Source organism: Phaseolus vulgaris, chromosome 11 (genome assembly GCF_000499845.2).
Source record: "Phaseolus vulgaris cultivar G19833 chromosome 11, P. vulgaris v2.0, whole genome shotgun sequence".
Classification (NCBI taxonomy): domain Eukaryota; kingdom Viridiplantae; phylum Streptophyta; class Magnoliopsida; order Fabales; family Fabaceae; genus Phaseolus; species Phaseolus vulgaris.
Window position 1 is genome coordinate 6947966 of NC_023749.2, and position 20341 is coordinate 6968306.

Consider the following 20341-nt stretch of genomic DNA (forward strand, 5'->3'; position numbering starts at 1 on the left):
TCGACGATCCTCTTCTCGCACCACTCGCCCAGTTGATTCACCACCCGCGCTTGAAAAATCATCAGAAGCAGAAAAACTTGAAAGAGACATTACCTTTGCAAGAACTGGTTACAGATAGAAAATAAGCTTCTTTTCTCAATACACAACGAAACACATTCGTAAAAGTTTGAAAGAAGACCCTATTTATAACCCAAAGATGCACCCTAGAATTTGAAACGTTGCAAGCAATCTGAAACCGTTCAAAAATGTATAATCTAACGGTTGCAACAACAAATTCACGTCAAATCAACTTAACTCAGCAAGCTAAAGCACAAAAACCGAGGCATTTAATATCAAATTAAATCAAATGTCAAATTTACTATATTCTATTAAGACGCGAATATTTTTTAAAAAAGCTTAAAATATTTCTGTCTTGGGGGGCTAGTGTACTGGTAGGCTAAAACCGAGAGGTTCATGCCGAGAACTACATAGTATAACAACTAAGATGTTAGGTTAAAACCGAGAGGTTTAGACCGAAAGCGAAGAAGACAAAAGAATAAAACAAAAATATAAAAATTATAAAAGCCCAATTAGATAAAAACTTGCAAGAGGGGTGCACAAATAATAAAAAAGGTGCAGAAAGAAAGCCCAAGAGTAAAGGGGAAAGCCCATTAAAGAAACTCTATAAATAGGAGTTCAGAGATAGAAAGAGGTAAGAGTGATTTTATCTGATAAATATTAAACCTTTTCTGACTTTGGCATCGGAGCGACTTGCAGGTACCCCCACCAGCCGAGAGGAGAAGCCGAGAGTACCAGCCTAGAGGAGAAGCCGAAAGCACCAGCCTAGAGGAGAAGCCGAGAGCACCAGCCGAGAGCACCAGCCGAAAGCACCAGCCGAGAGGAGAAGCCAAGAGTTCCCATCAAGGAGAGAAATTAAGTACCCAGCCCAAGATAGTATTCAGCCCAAGATTGAAGGATTAGTCTTGTTAACCCATTTCGAGTGTTCTTGGTCCCTGTTGTAAGAATAATAATAAATACTTTAAATATAAATACTTTTTTAATCTGTAAATTAGAGTATATAATTTAATTAATATAATAATTAATTATTTTTAGCTCTAAATTTAATTACTATTTAATGATTTTGTTGTAATTATATATATATATATATTAATTAGTATTTTTTTAATTAGTATTTTTTTTTTATCTTATGAAATGATTTCACTTTTATTTATCAAACTTTTATTCTGTAGTTACATAATTAAGTTAGATTTAAATTCATTTTTATAATAAATAGTAGAACTATTAGGGTAATAATTTTTTAATAATTTGTGTTGATTTTTCCTTTTAAATACTTGTGTGGTATAAATGAGATTTCTAACACATTCTTTTAAGTGTGTAATTCAATAAGTGTTAATTTAATTTCGTGAAATTTACATCCAACTTGAATATTGTGATTTTGATATATCATTACTATATTAGCATGTGTCATCTCCACTTAAAGATGAAGAGTACATATTTTCAAGAGGCTACCCAACAAAGTCAATAAAATGAAATGAAACTTAGAAACACTGATAATTTGATTCACTATTCCTCAATACACAAAAATCTTCTCCTTCCAATGTGCAATTACATTACGTTGTTAATTTCTTTCAAATAACATGTGTTGTTCCCTTGTAAACTTTCAAAGAAAGAAAGTTAAGGCATCATATTCTTAATATCATATAAATCAGCTATTAATTGCATGCTAAACAAATATAATATGGTGCGATTCCATTTAGCATGTTAATACATGGACAAATTCTCCATCCACCTCTACATCTTACGCTTTTATTTTCATACATACAAAAGTCAGTTTTAACTTTTTTTAAAAAAATTTAAATAATTCTAAATAAAACAATCTCACACACCTCAATTACTCCTCCAGTATCCTATATATCTCTTCCTGTCGTAACACTTTTTGTTCTTATCCAACCGCATTGAGAGAGCATTTTCTTCATTTGAGCATGTGTTAGAGTGTTGGTGAGAAAATTTGTTGTATTCAACGTTTCGAAGATATTTTTTTTAATTTGTATTTCTTTTTTTGCACATCGCTATATTTTTTTTTAAAATTTTGTGGTTTCCAAAAAAAATGGAAAAAAGCGAATGAAAACACAACCATTAATAAAAACATCACAAAACTTAGTTCAACTACTAACCACTACAAGGAATCATCAACACTTGAGAATAAAAGAATGCATCATACTCAGAAGGCTATTGTTGAAATTAAAAAAAAAATAGAGGTGTAGTGAAAAGGTACGGAGGTACACGTAGAATTTGCCTAATACATGGCTATTATTTTTATTTTTATGAGAAATTTAAGTGTCAAAATGAGAGTCTCATGGTCTAATATAAAGTTTACTCATAAAAGAGAAAAAATCAATTTTCTTAGAAAAAAGTGTATTTTTTATTGCAATGCAACCACTATTTGCTTATATTAGGCACATAATATTCTTTTTCAACCTCCTTCCGTTACCAAACATGAAAACTAGTCACTATCTAACTTTTGGAGTATGCTTAACAAGTTGGAGATTTAAATTAGTAGAAATGGGTGTATAGTTTCTATTATTTTCTTCTTGATAAAACATAACAAAGGTTGCAATTTTTTTAAGGAAATATAGCTGAAGAAAAACCCTTAAATATATAGAGGGATACAACAATTAGTCAAATTACAGATCCCTTAATCCACTCTCATAAATTCACCACTAAAGTACTCTTTATCGCAATCAAACACTCTCAATCATTAACTGCATGGTAAGTAATGGTTTGGATTTTGGTAATCATCAAATCCAGTTTTTGTCTACGAAGACAATGCAGTCACAAGAACTAGTCCAAGAACAAGGGAACCCCACTTTCCATGCATATGGATTTTCATAGTTCCAGAGTTCTCTTTAGTGGAACTAATCTCAGATGAATCTGAGGGATCTGGAGAAATTGACTTCTCCTTATCCGCTTTAGGAGCCTTTGCTGATGGTTCCGGAGCCAATGTGGGTGCCTTAGCAACAGCAAAGAAGTCCATAGGAAGAAGCACCTTACCCACCTTGTAAATAGCAAGATGCTTATCTGTATATACAATGCCTGTGATGGTGGTGTTAACCTCACCCGTTGAGATGTTCACACTCCCACCATAACTTATCACATTCAGTTCCACTTTTCCAGGTTTAGCCCCTGCAAGGGTTCTCACAGGGTTGGTTAGAGTATCAAAGTTGGAGCTAGAAACATAGTCTGAAAGAACATGGAACTGTAAGAGCTCGAGCTTTTGGCCATCAGAAAGAGAGTTGAGGAAGCCTGGTTTGAGTTCAGAGAAGGAACTGTCATCAGGGGCAAGAAGGGTGATGCCACCTGATTTAGTAGTGAGGAGCTGTGCATTGAGTTGGTTGATCAATTGGGTGGTTTTCATGAGGCGGATTAGGATGTTGAATGATTTGGCCTGCCTCAGGATTCCAACAATGTCAACAGCTGCAGTGTCAGGGGTGGAATCAGTTGGTGACTGTGGCAGTGAGGGAACCAATGGCTGTTTAGGAGCCTCAGCTGGAGGGGTAGGTGTAGGTTGAAGTGGTTTAAGAGGGGCAGAAGCTGGTGATAATTGGGCTAAAGTGGTGGTGGAATACAAAAATGAAAGTAGCAGGGCTAGTGAGAAGGACAAGACACATTGCTCTTTCATCATTTTGGTTTTTTACAATGAAGGTTTAGATGATAGGAATTGTAGTTGTAATGAGGTGTTGATGCATTGGTGATATGGTGGAGATGGTTTTTATAGAGAAAGTTTGGGATTGGGAGACAAGGATAGGTAGTTGAGAGGACTTGTTTGAGAACCTTAAATTGTGATTTTTGAGCACACACTGAGTGGCTAGCTGGCAAGGATATTGAGGTGTTGCATCAACAATGATATATGGATGGAGCATTGTGTTTTCATGATTGAAGGCCACACCAGTCTCCCATCACAATCAATTGATCAATTGTAGTTTTTCTGCTGGACCTCTGTTATCAAACAGAGCAACCTTTTTGCAATGAAAATAGAAAGACATAGCCATTGATGTGCACAAGTTATGGCATCTTTTGTAAAAACAATGTAATTGGAGAAAGGTCAAAAAATTGTTTCCCATGCATGGTAACGAAAATATATGAGGTTTGGACACATTTCTTAAATGACGTGTTTGTGTCGATTCTATTGGACACCAACGCTGGTAGAATATGTATCTTTGAAGTGTCAAATTCAAAAAATATTTATGAAATTTCTGATAATTCGACAATTTTAATACGGTTCTAATACAATTTTAAAAAGGAGAAACACATTAATTTTCTAAAAACTTAAATTTATATATCAATTCTTATTATAATTATAAAAATAAGAAACAAATCCTTTTGAATCCGCCATGAAAAATATTTATTAAAAAAATTGAAAAAATACTTGTACATATAAATCTTTATTGTTAAGGTATATAATTCATAATTATATAATATATAAATCTGTGTTCATGTATCCTATATTTTAAAGATTATACAGATTATACGTATTTACATTTTAGAAATTATACGTATTTTCATATATATATATATATATCCGTGTCTTCTAATGCATAGATGAAAATACTTCAAGAAGATTAATTTTGTTTTCTTTACTCTGAAGCTTTTCAAGATTCAGTTCGTACTTCAAAGATAAAATAAAACTTGAAATTCAAAGTTTAAAAGTTTAATCTTTCACCCTGTTTCCCAATAATATAAAGATATTTATTACAATGTTGTTTCACACAAAGGGAGATATAACATTATTCTGATATAAAGTTCTCTTATTTAGGTGTAGATGCACTGCTGTTAAATATAATAGATGTTATTGTTAGAAAATGAAATCGAATAAATTCAATATAATTATTGCTTACCCAAGAAAGTTTATTTCTTTTTCATTCAATTATGAATTAAATTAGGAACATTTACAGTATGACACATAATTAACCTTTTCAACAGTGATCTTAGACACCCGACTCGGTCAAAATTTTAATTTAAGGGAAACTAGTATTTTTTATGTTTATTTTGTTTCTGAAAAGGATGGCCTGAAGGCCTAAAAACTACAAGGAAAATTACATTAGAAACATCAACTAAAAAGGGAATAGAAAGAAGAACATTTGTTAAGGGCACATGAATAACCACATTTTAGGTTCTCCAATCACTTTCTAATATGAAAATAAAACCATAAATTAAAGTTGGAATGATTATTTTCCATTAGTTTCTTTATACACTTCACATTTGCACAAAGATAAAGAGTATTCCTTTTGCACAATGATATTTTAGATATCACTAAGAATCTTTACCATCCCAACTAAGTTATCATTTTAAAGTTTCAACAATTATTTCACATTACACGAACATTCATAAAAGAAGAGAAAAGACAAACAAAAATACAAACAAGTATATCTATGTCAATAAAAAGAAAACCATCCCAACTAACAACCTAAATTCTGAAAGGTTAAAATGATTCTTAAATAAAATGGTGTTCATTACATTACAGTGGGTAAAGAATCAAATAAAAAAGAAGTTCAATTTATTATCAACTTTTATGATAGTCATAAAATCCGCACATCTATTACTTATTTAGAAGATCCAAGAAACTTTAAAGTCAACAGTAGCAAGTTTTCAAACATTGTATTCCAAAGATTTTTGAGTAAATTGAAGCATAACTAAAAATTTCGGAACGATTTAACAGAAACAGCTGAATTGTGAATCATTCAAGCATTCTTTCCCTTTCCATTTCACCAATACACGAGATACCAGAAAAATACAGCAAATTTAAACAAAAAAAGAAGCACAAACAAAGAAATTAACCACAAAGAAAACTGAAAGTTCAGCTGCTAAATGATCAACTCCACATGGTTGCCATAGCGAACAAGGCTATCCCAAGTGACACAAACTTTGTTCCACTAACATTGCTCAAACTGAGTGCCCCAGATTTATTGTGATCCTGGTTTGCTTCTTCTTGATCGTCATCAGAAGAGTTTTCCTTAGCAGCTTTGGGAGCCTTTGCAAGAGATGAAGGAGCCAAAGCTGGAGCCTTATTGGTTGCAAAGAAATCTAGAGGAAGAAGCACCTTGTCCACGTGATAAATCCCAAGTTTGTTATCCGAGTATACTACCCCAAGAATGGTGGCATTGACGACCCCAGTTGAAATGTTGACACTGTTACCTAATGCATTCACATTCAGTGGAAGCCTTGCAGGGTCTTTGCCAGCCACTGTCTGCACAGGGTTGCTCAGAGAATCAAAGTTTGAGCTGGACACAAACTCTGGTAATATGTGGAACTGCACAAGTTCAATTTTCTGGCCTGCGTTTAGGGAGTTGAGGAAGCCAGCTTTGAGGTTGGAAAAGGCAGAATCATCTGGTGCAAGGATGGTTATGCCCCCACTCTTGGCTGTTATGAGCTGTGAGTTGATGTTGTTCATGATTTCTGTGGTTTTGAGGAGGCGGACCAGGGTTGAGAACATTTTGGCCTTTTTTAGGATTCTGGTGATGTCATCAGGGACAGAGTCAGGGGAGTCTGGAGACTGAGGTAATGTGGGGACTAATGGTTTTGGTGATGGTGCTGCAGCCTTTGGGGTATGGGGAGTTTTTGCTGCAGGGGCTGCTGCAGGTGCAGGTGAAATAGCCAAGGTGGTAGAGGAAAATAGTAGAAAGAGTGAGAAGGAGAAAAGGGTTGCTTGTTTCATCTTCCAGTTGCTAAGTCAAACCTGTAGATATGGCTTTGATGATTGTGGAAGTATGTGAATGGTTTGAATTAATTATGGTTGGAGTTTGTGTGTGATATGTTGGATTTGTGAATGAGGGGGGTTATATAGAGATTAGAGGCCAAGAAAATGATAGGTTGGTGACATGTTGTGGCTGTGAAATTTGTTAGCTGTGGAGTGATATCCCAACTGTGATGAAATTATTAGTGGGATATTTGGCAAAGTGATGCTTTAGTTGGCATACATTAGGTGAAATAACTACTTCTGTCATTGCTGTAGTCTGGGCATCAGTTAGAAAGGTTTGCCATGACACCATTTAAATACAACACAGTATGCAAGTATGTCCTACAAAAAGATGTCTGAATGCAGAAAAGTTGTACTTAGATGTTGAGGAAAACGATAATTTACACACATTTTAAGGACACCATATGATAAGACAAGACAGTGAGTCTACTATAGAAAACATTTTATTTCTGTTATATTACTGTATATAAAAGTTCCATAAGACAATTGGAAAGCATACATAAAACAGAGAAAATAACTAAAATTACAGTACCTGGGTTATTCTCAAATTGTACTCTCTCGTTAATCCAGATGTCTATTTGATTAATTAAGTGTTCATGCAGTTGTTACACTGCTAACTTCTTTCACCACTCTGCACTGCACCTCTATGCAAAAAGATGAGCTTTTGTTCTCAATATTTTAAACACTGACGAATTGACAATTTGGGTGACATGATCAAGAAAAAAACCACTACCGGTCGAATTATTTTTTTATTCATCCCCATAATTTTTAAATGCAACTCCATAATTTATAAAATGAACATTTTACTCTTTATAAATGTGACTTCAAGCTTACCAGTTATGAAAATATTCCACTACAAGTTTTTTGAAATTCTAAAATGATTTAGAATAAGATTTTCATAACAAAATCTTTAAAATAAATTTTGAGGAACATATGAAATGCATTTCAAAACAAATTTTTTGAAACATGAGTTATTTCTAAAATGAGCTTTCATAACAAATTTTATAAAACACATGAGATATGCATACCATAATAGAATCTCTAAAACAAGCTTTTTAGAACATATATAATATTCCAGAACAAACTTTGTAGAACAACTCTTTTTCCTTCTTCTTCTTCATCTTAGAGTATAGTAGCAACAAAGAACAAATGTGTAGTTGGAGGTGCAACAACGCGGATGACGGTGACAACAATGATAATGTGGTGCAACGAGAGAGTTTATTTTTATTTTTTTTCTTTTATATGGAAGTGCAGTTAGTAATTATTGTGGTGTAGTAAGAAAAAATCTGTAAAATTCTTAACCCATTTTAATACACATGTAGCAAAAACAACGTACTAAAATAATCGGAGAGTTTCTTCTTGCACCCCTACAATTTTCTTCCTTCACCCTACATTCTTTTGAAATACTAAAATTATCATTTCACAATTTTAGGTGATTTCAAAATAGGAATTTCATAAAAAAAAGTGTTTCCAAAATAGAGATTCGAACATCGCTATCTCATATCTGGTTTCACCTCACACATTAAGTATCTCTAATACTTTTAATACTTTTGGCTTAACTCCATTTCTAGATTATCTTTGACTTATTTTCACACTTAAATCACCTTCAATCCGAGCTCCACATCTTAAGTTCTTCTATGTCGACACCACATAAATTAATAATTTTTTATTCGACATTTCTCCTTAAACATTTTATCTCGTGAGTTGGACAATTCTTTATATCAAAAGGCAATGTTATACTAAAAAAAATGACAATTCACTAAAAATAAATCATTAAATAAAAATTAATTTTAAAAAAATAAAAATTAGTTATTATATTAATTAAAATAAATATTATTTTAGAGATTAAAAAAAATATTAAATTTTTTTTTATTATTAATAAAATTTATAAATTAATATTTAACTATTAACTTTAGAATTAAAATAGTTGGTTATTCCACCTTAGAATTATGTGCATGTGGTTCATCGTTCCAACACAATCAAATTATATTAAGAATAAAAATATACTATATCCATTGATTAAATTTTATATAAGGTACTCTTTAATATTTCAATAATTATTTTAATTTCTTAACTAATGCTTTTAGAATATCAGTTAGAAATGGAATGAATTTTTTTTTTTTTGCAAGTTATGGTCTTAACTCTTATGCAATAGAAAATGGAAGGAAGAAATATTCATATATGATTGAACCAAAATGGCATACCAAACCACAAGCACTATAGCCAATATAAAAAAACCATTATTTTCTTCTTGCCCTCTACATGCATATCATGGCTCCACCCATCAGAACAACAAAAGACATCCACTTTACATGTACGCTGTAGAAATTCATGCAACCACCAGAAGCCTCCACCGGAACACCACTGTCATCATCCATATTTTTGTTACTGTCACCACTTCTGTCTGCATGTGGCTTCGGTGCCGGAGCCTTAGGCTTAGGGAGCACCACGTCAAGTGGAAGAAGCACCTTGTCCACCTCATAAATAGCAAGCTGCTTGTCTGTATACACGGTGCCTGTGATGGTGGCATTGACGGCACCGGTGCTCATGCTCACGTGGCTGCCACCGTAAGTGGTGATGTTAAGTTGCAGCCTTTTGGGGTCATCACCGGCTTGGGTCTGAACGGGGTTGGTTAAAGTGTCGAAGTTGGAGATTGAGAGGAAGGAAGAAAGAGTGTGAAACTGTAGGAGTTCCACCTTTTGCCTGTCGTTGAGTGAGTTCAGGAACCCTCCTTTCAGCTTTGAAAAGGCACTGTCAGGTGGCGACAAAATGGTCAATCCGCCGGAATCTGATGTGAGGAGTTGAGAGTTGAGTTGGTTGATCAACTGGGTTGTCTTCAGAAGCCGAATCAGAACAGAAAATCTTTTGGCCTTACTCAGTATTTGAGCAATGTCAAAGGTAGCGGCTTTTGGGGTGGCGGGAGATGGGGCAGCATCGGGGGACACTGGTACCAATGGAACAGTGTTCATTCCCGATGGAGATGCCAATGGTGATTGTGCTACTCTTGGGATTGAAGGAGATGCTGCGGGGGAGTGTTGAGCTGATGTGGTGACTACCACAAGTACAAGTGAGACACACAAGAAGAGAGAATGTTGCATCACCATTTTGTGTTATAGTGATTATTTTCAACACTACAGACTGCAATGTGTGTTGTCCGTTTTGATGTGAGGAAAATGGAAGAAGTGGCTCTTGTTTTATATGGTGGCTGAGAGAGAAGGATGTGCAGAAGGTGTGTGTCAGAAAGATTAAACTTCTCTCTGTAAACAATTTTCAGTTACCTATCATGGAAAGTTGGTGCATCAACCAGGATTGGTGGTGAACCAGTTGGGATTGAGAAGTGGAAGAAACGGAGTATTGGCTGGTATGTGAACATCTGCAATATTTTACTTTCACGTCACAATTCATAGGTTGTCACTATACATCAATTGGATTTGAAAAGGTTGTCACTGAAAATCTCACCTGAAAGTGGCATGGCCACACTGTATACTAGTTGTGTATTTACATCAATAAAAATTGATAGTCATTGTCTTGAAAACTGACATGACAGGTGTTTGATTGTGCAGGGAACTTGTATTAGGTGAGATGGTGAGATCTGTCATACTCTCTTTCACTGTATGATATAGAAAACTAAAAAAAGCAAATCTTGTACTTTGGTCCACATTGCATATTATGTTGTATTGGAACAGAGCTTAATAGAAAAAAATGTTGCATATATTCATATAATTCGGTTTAATGTTTACTTTTCCTTCTTCTCTTATAGGTTAAATTTATGTTGGGATTGTAAATTGAGTTCTCTAACCATTGTTGCATCGTAAACAGAATATTATGAGTACGTTTGGAAACTCAAATATTTTCACTCTCAAAGATAAGCAACAGTATCGCAAAGCAACTGAAGTAAAGATAAATAAGAATTCACACGATCACTGAATTTACTTCTACAAATCTTCTCCTTATAATATTCGTGTAAAGTTTAAACTGTTGATATGTTTAAGGGATGACATGTATCTTCCCTGTAAAGAAAGAAAATTAGACACGTCAGGGATCCATTTTACTGTATGCTTAACAAATCACAATTTGGTGTGAATCTAGTTAGCCTGTTAAATGTAAATTTAATCGCAGTATCCAAAGAGAAAAATTCAATATTATTTGGAAAAATGGAATACTTTTGTATAGCAAATTGCAATACAACCATTATTTGCTTATATTAGGCATATCTTCTTTCTCCGCCTCCTTTAGTTACCAAACTTTACAACTACTCATCACTAACCTTATAAATAAATATTGGATGATTAGTTGGTTTAATTTTAGTATGAGAACTTTATTACAAAAAATTGAATTTCGTTAATTTTGTTCGAAAACTGCGTTAATGGTTGATGAAACTCTCTTTATGCACCGGTCTTTAATAATTTGTATTTGTGTTTATTAAAGAAAAAATTAACCTAATAGACTATATGTTTAGACCAGTCAAGTTTTGTTTAATAGACTACATGTTTAACAAATTGGAGGCTTAAGTTGAGACAAAGTTTCTTCATCAAAAGATATAATAAAGCTTGTAAACATTAGTTAAGAAATCATAAATTAAAAGCACAACACTTAAATTTATAGAGGAAAAAAAATAACTCATAAATTCTCCAGATTCACTCCTTTCTCGCAATAAAAAAAATTACATTCTTGAACATGAAAGATATACTAGATTGAAATTTGGTAAATTTGGAAAAACCTATATGGTTTATGATAACAATGCAATCAGGAGAACTAGTCCTGGGACAAGGGACAACAACTTTCCATAACCGATTTTCACTGTGCCAGAGGTACCGTTGTTGGAATTAATATCAGATGATTCTGAGGAATCTGGAGACATTGACTTCTCCTTATCCGCTTTAGGCGCCTTTGCAGAAGATTCTGGGGCCAAAGAAGGTGCCTTTGCAGGCGCCTTGGCAACAACAAAGAAGTCCATAGGAAGAAGCTATTGGGAAAAACGGGTAATTTTCCCACTAAAACAAAACCCTAACAGAGCTACCCGACAAATAATATTGAATAAATAAAGCGGAATAATAAAAGAGATAAAGAGGAAAAACACACCCGAAAATTGTTAACGGAGTTCGGCCTGTTTAGCCTAATCTCCGAGCACAGCAAAAACAACTCCCTTTTATTATTATGAGAGAAGATATTACAAATTGGGATATTTAACAGTGAAGGGGGAGAGTTTAATTTATAACCCTCAAACCTCCTTCCCAAACAATGAACCCACCGATGTGGGACTTGGGATTAAGCCAAAATCAACAAATCTCCACCTTGGCTTAATTTCAAGTCTCACCTAAAACAAATCTTCTCAAAACATAACAAAAACAAACTTTACAGTGCTTCAAATTTGCGCCTCCGGACGCCAACTTCAAATGTGCAAGATATTAACCAAGTCTAAACAGTGTTCAAACTTGGTCCTTGTAACCACCTTGGTGAGCATATCTGCAGGATTCTCCGTAGTGTGAATCTTCTGGAGAACAATCTCCTCTTCTTCGAGAATCTCACGCACAAAGTGATAGCGAACATCAATGTGCTTCGTCCGTGCATGAAAGACTTGATTCTTTGCTAAATGAATAGCACTCTGACTGTCAGAATATAACTCAAGTTGTTTCTGACCAACTCCCAAGTCTTTAAGCAACCCATGAAGCCAAATTGCTTCCTTCACAGCCTCTGTAATCGCCATATACTCTGCCTCTGTCGTAGACAAAGCCACCGTAGACTGCAAGGTAGACTTCCAACTAACTGGCGCTTTTGCTAAAGTGAACAAATAACCAGTAGTAGACCGTCGCTTATCCAAATCACCTGCATAATCAGAATCACAATATCCAACTATGCATTGACCAAGTGATTCATCTTGCTCAAATGTCAATCCAACATCTAAGGTATTTTGGAGGTACCGTAGAATCCATCTCACAGCTTGCCAATGACCCTTGCCCGGATCATGCATGTACCTGCTAACAACACTCACAGCCTGTGAAATATCTGGTCTTGTACACACCATTGCATACATCAAGCTTCCAACTGCATTTGCATATGGGACTTCCGCCATGTATTCTCGTTCTTCATCAGTCGTCGGAGATAAACGGCTACTCAATTTCAAATGAGGAGCAAGTGGGGTACTTACAGGTTTTGTATCTTCGTGTATACCAAAACGTTGTAGTACCTTCTGCAAATACTGCTTCTGTGACAGCCAAAGTTTTCCCCTCTCTCTGTCCCTGTTTATCTCCATGCCGAGAATCTTCTTGGCTTTCCCCAAATCCTTCATCTCGAACTCTTTACTCAACTGAGCCTTTAACCTGTCAATCTCAACTTGGCTCTTTGCTGCAATCAGCATATCATCAACATATAAGAGTAAGTAAATGTAGGAACCATCTTCAAGTCTGCGCAAATACACACAGTGATCATATTTGCTTCTCTTGTACTTCTGATCCTTCATGAACTTATCAAATCGTTTGTACCACTGTCTCGGAGATTGTTTCAGTCCGTACAACGATTTGCTAAGTTTACAAACCCAATCTTCTTTACCATCAACCTTGTATCCTTCTGGTTGAGTCATATAGATTTCTTCCTCCAAATCACCGTGTAGGAACGCGGTCTTTACATCAAGTTGAGCAAGCTCCAAATTCAACTGTGCTACCAAGGCCAACAAAATTCGAATGGAGGAATGTTTAACAACTGGAGAAAATACCTCATTATAATCAATTCCCTCCCTCTGAGCAAAGCCTTTAGCAACCAACCTTGCCTTGTAGCGAACATCTTCTTTATTAGGAAATCCTTCTTTCTTTGCAAATACCCATTTGCACCCAATTGCCTTCTTACCTTTCGGTAATTGTGCCAGCTTCCACGTCTTGTTCTTCTTCAAAGACTGCATCTCCTCTTCCATCGCACCTGCCCAATTACCACTCTCTGAACTCAGAATGGCTCCTGGGTAAGTGGATGGAATGTCATCAACAACTGGAAGTGCATAGGCAACCATATCCATGAAACGAGCAGGCTTCTGAATATCTCGTCTCTGTCTTCTAACTGCAATTGGCGCTGATTGCTGTTGAGATTCTTGGGTAGGAACCTCTTCCTCATCTGACTCTTCTTCTACCATAGGAGAGTCACTTGTGGTATTTCGTGTTGGGATCACCACTGTCGGCTCAAACTCCACCTGCTTCCGGGCACACTCCACCTGTTGCGGAGTACTATCAGCTCCTTCTGGATTTACCTTCTTTAACATGGCAGATTCATCAAAGGTAACATCCCTGCTGATAATCGTCTTCTTTGCCTCTAGACACCACAAACGGTATCCCTTCACTCCAGGACTAAAGCCCATGAAAAGAGCTTTCTTTGCCCGTGGATCCAACTTTGATTCAATCACATGATAATATGCAATAGAACCAAAAACATGCAAAGAATCATAATCAGTTGCAGGTTTTCCAGACCATACCTCTAACGGGGTTTTGCCATCTATAGCAGATGATGGCAAACGATTGACGAGATGTTGAACGTATGTCACAGCCTCAGCCCAAAACTCTCTGCCTAACTCAGCATTAGACAACATACAACGAACTTTCTCCACAAGTGTCTTGTTCATACGCTCCGAAACCCCATTCTGTTGTGGTGTTTTTCTAACAGTGAAGTGCCGAACTATGCCACAATCTTGGCATACCTTCAGGAACGGATCACTCTTGTATTCTCCTCCATTATCTGTTCGGAGAACCTTAATCTTCCTTCCTGTCTGGTTTTCAACTTGAGCTTTCCACTTAAGGAAAATTCCAAGCACATCATTTTTGTTCTTCATAGTAAACACCCAAACTCTTCTGGAAAAATCATCAACAAAAGTGACAAAATAATGCCTACCTCCGATTGACGGAGTCTTGGCAGGTCCCCACACATCTGAATGCACATAATCCAGAATACCCTTGGTATTGTGAATTGCAGTGCCAAACTTCACTCTTCGTTGTTTTCCCAGAACACAATGCTCACAAAATTCAAGTTTGCAAGCCTTCGTACCTTTCAACAATCCTTGCTTGGTAAGAATTTGCAAGGATTTCTCTCCAGCATGTCCCAACCTCATATGCCACAACTTCGTTGCCTCAGCATCCTTCTTAGTGCTAGAAGTTGTTGCCGCTACTGTCCCCACCACTGTACTACCTTGGTAGTAATACAAATTGTTCTTCCTCACGCCTTTCAACATCACCAGTGCTCCTGAAGTTGCTTTAAGAATTCCATCTCGCATCGTCACAACTAGGCCTTTAGATTCTAAAGCCCCCAATGAGATGAGATTCTTCTTCAACTTTGGCACGTACCGTACATCCCGCAAAATTCTGGTGGATCCATCGTGATTCCGCAACTTGATTGAACCTATCCCGACTGTCTTACATGGATTATCATTACCCATGCAAACAACCCCGCCATCGAGTTCTTGAAAATCAAAGAACCATTCCCGAATGGGACACATATGATAGGTACAACCTGAATCCAATATCCACTCATCTGGATGCAATGATGCTGAAAGCGAGACAATCAACACATCACTTTTGCTTTCTGCAACATTTGCATCTTGCAGAGCCTTCCCTTCTTGATCCGAATTTGCCATTACAGACTCACAATATAATATTCAATATTACAAATAATTTCAAACAACCCAAGGCGAACCTTCGGCTCTGATACCACTTGTTGGGAAAAACGGGTAATTTTCCCACTAAAACAAAACCCTAACAGAGCTACCCGACAAATAATATTGAATAAATAAAGCGGAATAATAAAAGAGATAAAGAGGAAAAACACACCCGAAAATTGTTAACGGAGTTCGGCCTGTTTAGCCTAATCTCCGAGCACAGCAAAAACAACTCCCTTTTATTATTATGAGAGAAGATATTACAAATTGGGATATTTAACAGTGAAGGGGGAGAGTTTAATTTATAACCCTCAAACCTCCTTCCCAAACAATGAACCCACCGATGTGGGACTTGGGATTAAGCCAAAATCAACAGAAGCACCTTCCCCACCTTGAAAATAGCAAGATGCTTATCTGTATATACAATGCCTGTGATGGTGGTGTTAACCTCACCCGTTGAGATGTTCACACTCCCTCCGTAGCTTATCACATTCAATTCCACCTTTCCAGGTTTAGACCCTGCTAATGTTCTTACAGGGTTTGTAAGTGTATCAAAGTTGGAGCTAGACACATAGTCTGAAAGAACATGGAACTGTAAGAGCTCGAGCTTTTGGCCATCAGAAAGAGAGTTGAGGAAGCCTGGTTTGAGTTCAGAGAAGGAACTGTCATCAGGGGCAAGAAGGGTGATGCCACCTGATTTAGTAGTGAGGAGCTGTGCATTGAGTTGGTTGATCAATTGGGTGGTTTTCATGAGGCGGATAAGGATGTTGAATGACTTGGCCTGCCTCAGGATTCCAACAATGTCAACAGCTGCAGTGTCAGGGGTGGAATCACTTGGTGACTGTGGCAGTGAGGGAACCAATGGCTGTTTAGGAGCCTCAGCTGGTGGGGTAGGGGTAGGTTGAACTGGTTTAAGAGGGGCAGAAGCTGGTGATAATTGGGCTAAAGTGGTGGTGGAATACAAAAGTGAAAGTAGCAGTACTACTGGAAAGGACAATACAGGTTGCTTTTTCATCATGGTTTGGAAGTTTTGGGGATTGAAGGGTACGAAGCTAGACTAGAGGAAAAAAATGGAAGTGGTAGGATTTTTATGGGAATGAGAACTTGATGCATTGATGACATGGTGGAGATGGCTTTTATAGAGCGAGTATGGGAGTGAGAGACCGTGATAGGTAGGTGGAAGGCTTTGTTTTGAAACTTTATATTGTGATTTGTGAGCATACAGTAAGCTAGAAAAGAATATTGAGGTTTTGCATCAACGTTCTACTGATGTATTAAGCATAATGCATTTTAATGATTGAATGCCACACCAATGTGCCATCAAAATCAATTGATTTTGTCAATAATATTGCTTTTTGCTGAGACCATTGTAATTAAACAGTGCGATATTTTTTCCCATGAAGATATATTGGGTGAAAAAAAGAGTGTTTGATCAAACAGATCAAGCAATAGAAACACACGCAAATGAAACATGCAATAGGTTCTGATAGGTTGTGGAAGTTACACTCCTAAAACTCTACATCTGTACATAATGACATTATTTCGGTTGCAAGTCACATAAGAAGTAAGCTATATTCTGTACATAGTTGGTTCTTCCTTTTGAATTGGATATTTGTCAGCCGCCCATTCTTGAAATTTTGTGTTAATGTCCGTCATTTTCCTCATCAACTTCTATAAATATGGTTCTTCAAGATTACGAGGAGTATTATCAGTTTGCACAAATGGTTGAAAAGATGTTTGCCTTTCATCAAAGTAGTTTTGCTGATAATATGGTTGTTGTTGAGGTTGCTCATAAGACTGTTGACAATATGGATTATAACGTTAAGGCTGTTGAAAGTGAGGTTCACATTGCTGCAGAGGCTGTTCATATTGCTGATAATATGAATTATAATGTTGAGGCGGTTGAAAGTAGGGTTCACATTGCTACAAAGGCTGCTCACATTGTTGATAATATGAATTATAATTTTGAGGCTGTTGAAAGTAGGGTTCACATTGCTGTAAAAGTTGTTTATAAAATTGTGAAGATTGCTGCAAATATGGCTCATGAATATCATAATTGTAAATTTTTTTAGCTAATTTCTCTTCCATTTTGGATTTGAAAACAGGGATATGTAACAGACACCAATACCTATTAGACATCTCAAGGCAAACTTTTTTTTTTAAATTGAAAAGCAAACCAAGTAAACTCCCAAGAGAGAGAGGTGAGTCACAAGTGGACAAACTTAGAAACCAAGTCTTTCCTAACCAGAGTCTTCTCTGAATTGCTTTCAATATTAAAAAATCAAAGAGTAGCAACTGAAGTGTCTACCCTAAATGCAAGATCCTATAAAAAAAACTAATGCAAATGCTACACTTAATGCTTAAAAAAAATATATGCTCATCAAATACCCCCACACTTATCCTTTTGCACTCCCGGGCAAAACACTCTAAGTTTTTTTTTTTTTTTAAAAAAGCAGTGCAAATAACAAATAGCAAATTCTAAGAATGCATAATGACAAACATGATATAATTTCAAGAAATCAAGGAATCAAGAAAAATGTAAATGGAAATTCCTATATTTTAATATACAAGCAGGTTATTGAAATCGAAGGTTGAATCAAAATTGACAAAACTTCACTGAATACTCTCCTACTTTCATCAATATATTTAATAAGAAATTTTAGCCAGGTTTCCTTTAAAACTCTTTTTTCAACATATCCAACTGCATTACAGATCCTGAAAGGTTCATGGAGTAAATCACCAATTTTATTATGGATAGTGAGTACGCAAATATGATACATTCATACATGAATAGACTGATAAATCTCTTACGTTGTTGTTCCAAAAGGATGATGAAACTATGCCATTAGATACATTCTGAATTACAAGCACATGGTTTGTTATTTGTGACACTAATTCTGATCCTGTCATACCACATGTTTTGAATTCATTAACTTTAAGGTGTATAATTTAGAATTTTAGAATTTAGGCTTTAAGATTTAAGATTTATGGTTTATAAGGACGAACATTATAAACAGTTGGATGAAGCTTCAATAGAAAATAAGCTTTGGAATTTTTTTACAACATAACTCCACATGCTTCTTGATGTCTTGACCTCATCAACTTTAGGGGTAGATCTCTAAATTATAACTGGGAGGGGTAGTTCTTGGGAGAGGTGATTGAATTTCACTAGCTTTTTTTGTGTACGTTTTCATGGATGTTTGGATGGAACACATGTATTTGTTGATAGTTTTAGGCATTCGATAGTGTAGCTAAAGTTTAGATATTGGATTTTAGCTACCTCCCCTTGGAAATTCATTGTATCCAAATGTTTGTATCTCTTCTGCTAAATGTGATTGTTTGAATTTAAGGAGGCTGAAATGTCTTTTCTATTTCACGGCATTCGTTGATACAAAATTTATAGAGATGAAAGAACACGCCCTCGGTGGCAAAGATTGTGTTAAATCAACATCTTCCTTGTAGATAGCATTTAAACTTTTTAAACCGAGAAAATAAAGATTGGAGGTTTTTTATATTAGTGGAACAAGAATTTGACAAACATAGCAAGGTCTTCATTTTTTTTGCAATTACTAATGTCAATTTTCATCAGAGAAGGAAGGCCATTCCATGACCCTGTAGCAGATAAGCATTCACATTGATCATTGTTGATATAATATTTGATGCAGATGTTGATACAATAGCAGCAGTGAGGCCATTCTGATACTATTAAATACTGAATATTCATGAAACTAATCACTAGTATTAGTAATCTATTGACGGTTAACTGAACCATTAATGGTATTCACAATCGTTAGGTAAAACTAAGGTGGTCTTGGGTTTTCAAAAATCCAAATCCAAATATTTGGATCAAATTTAAAATCCAAATCCATATTTTTTCAAAAATAATTTGGATTTCTATAAATCCAAATCCAAATATTTGGATTTCTATAAATCCAAATCCAAATATTTGGATTGAATCTAAAATTCAAATCCATATTTTTTATAAATTTATATAATATAAAAAAATTATTAGTGTAATGTAATTTTTTTTTATAAAGATTAATTATTAAATTTTTTAATGTTAAACTTATGTTTTCAATTAGTTATTAATTTTAATATTTTATAGTAGCTTAACATTTTTATATTTACGCCAATCTTAATCAATTCTTTCTTTTAACTATATTCTATTCACTAGGTAAATCTTATTTTTTTTTTCTTTGATAAGTCATTTATTATTTATTTAATATATATTTAAATAAATACGTTTGATTTTAGGAGAAATTTTTTATCCTGATTTTATTTTCAATTATATATTCAGATAAAATATAAATTAAATAATTTTAATATGTTTAATTTAAAATTTTCGTATTATGCATATTTTAATTTTGATAAAAAAACTTAATAAAAAATTACTCCGTTATTTTTATTAAGGTAAAACATTCTCTATTTTTTTTTGTTATAAAAATGATTTAATTTTTAAAATATTAAAATAAATTGTATAAAAGGGATTATTTTTCCCTGATGTCAATTCAGTAGAAAAAATTTATTTTTCAAAATTCTAAAATGAATACCCTCTTGATGAAAAACAAAAATTGAATATTTTTATTTCTTGTATGAATGTGAATTCTGAAAGTCAGGGACTATCCAATAGAAGAATACCAATGAATGTCAGGAAGCGTAACCGGGTTCAAACATCTCAAATGACTGTAAGTGAGCATGATGGAGAAGCCAGTGAAGGACATTCTGATAGTGTCATACCACATGCTTCTTGATGTCTTGACCTCATCAACTTTAGGGATGATGTCGGAAATGATCTTGTATTAACAATTGGATGTAGATCTCTAAATTATAACCACGAGGGGTAGTTCTTAGGAGAGGTGATTGGATTTCTCTAGCTTTTTTTGTGTACGTTTTCATGGATGTTTGGATGGAACATATGGTATTTGTTGATAGTTTTAGGCATTCGATAGTGTAGCTAA

At 35.1% G+C, this 20341-nt stretch overlaps 4 protein-coding genes across 4 annotated transcripts; all 4 read right to left on the reverse strand.

Moving 5' to 3' along the window:
• Positions 1-2553: 2553 nt before the first annotated feature.
• On the reverse strand, positions 2554-3738 carry LOC137833101 (fasciclin-like arabinogalactan protein 12). The gene has a single exon (XM_068641477.1). It carries the CDS (start codon positions 3680-3682, stop codon positions 2816-2818), a length of 867 nt encoding a protein of 288 aa, XP_068497578.1. The 5' UTR covers positions 3683-3738; the 3' UTR covers positions 2554-2815.
• A 1970-nt stretch (positions 3739-5708) lies between these two features.
• Positions 5709-6804, reverse strand: LOC137839395 (fasciclin-like arabinogalactan protein 11). Its single transcript, XM_068648514.1, has one exon. The coding sequence runs from the start codon at positions 6710-6712 to the stop codon at positions 5870-5872; it is 843 nt and encodes a 280-aa protein (XP_068504615.1). The 5' UTR covers positions 6713-6804; the 3' UTR covers positions 5709-5869.
• Positions 6805-8913: 2109 nt separating this feature from the next.
• LOC137833299 (fasciclin-like arabinogalactan protein 12) lies at positions 8914-9932 on the reverse strand. The gene has a single exon (XM_068641658.1). The coding sequence runs from the start codon at positions 9856-9858 to the stop codon at positions 9013-9015; it is 846 nt and encodes a 281-aa protein (XP_068497759.1). The 5' UTR covers positions 9859-9932; the 3' UTR covers positions 8914-9012.
• A 1398-nt stretch (positions 9933-11330) lies between these two features.
• LOC137829761 (fasciclin-like arabinogalactan protein 12) lies at positions 11331-16435 on the reverse strand. Its single transcript, XM_068636665.1, has 3 exons — positions 15766-16435; positions 15236-15238; positions 11331-11720 (listed from the first exon to the last, which is right to left on the reverse strand). Exons 1-3 carry the CDS (start codon positions 16399-16401, stop codon positions 11484-11486), a joined length of 876 nt encoding a protein of 291 aa, XP_068492766.1. The 5' UTR covers positions 16402-16435; the 3' UTR covers positions 11331-11483.
• Positions 16436-20341: the final 3906 nt, after the last annotated feature.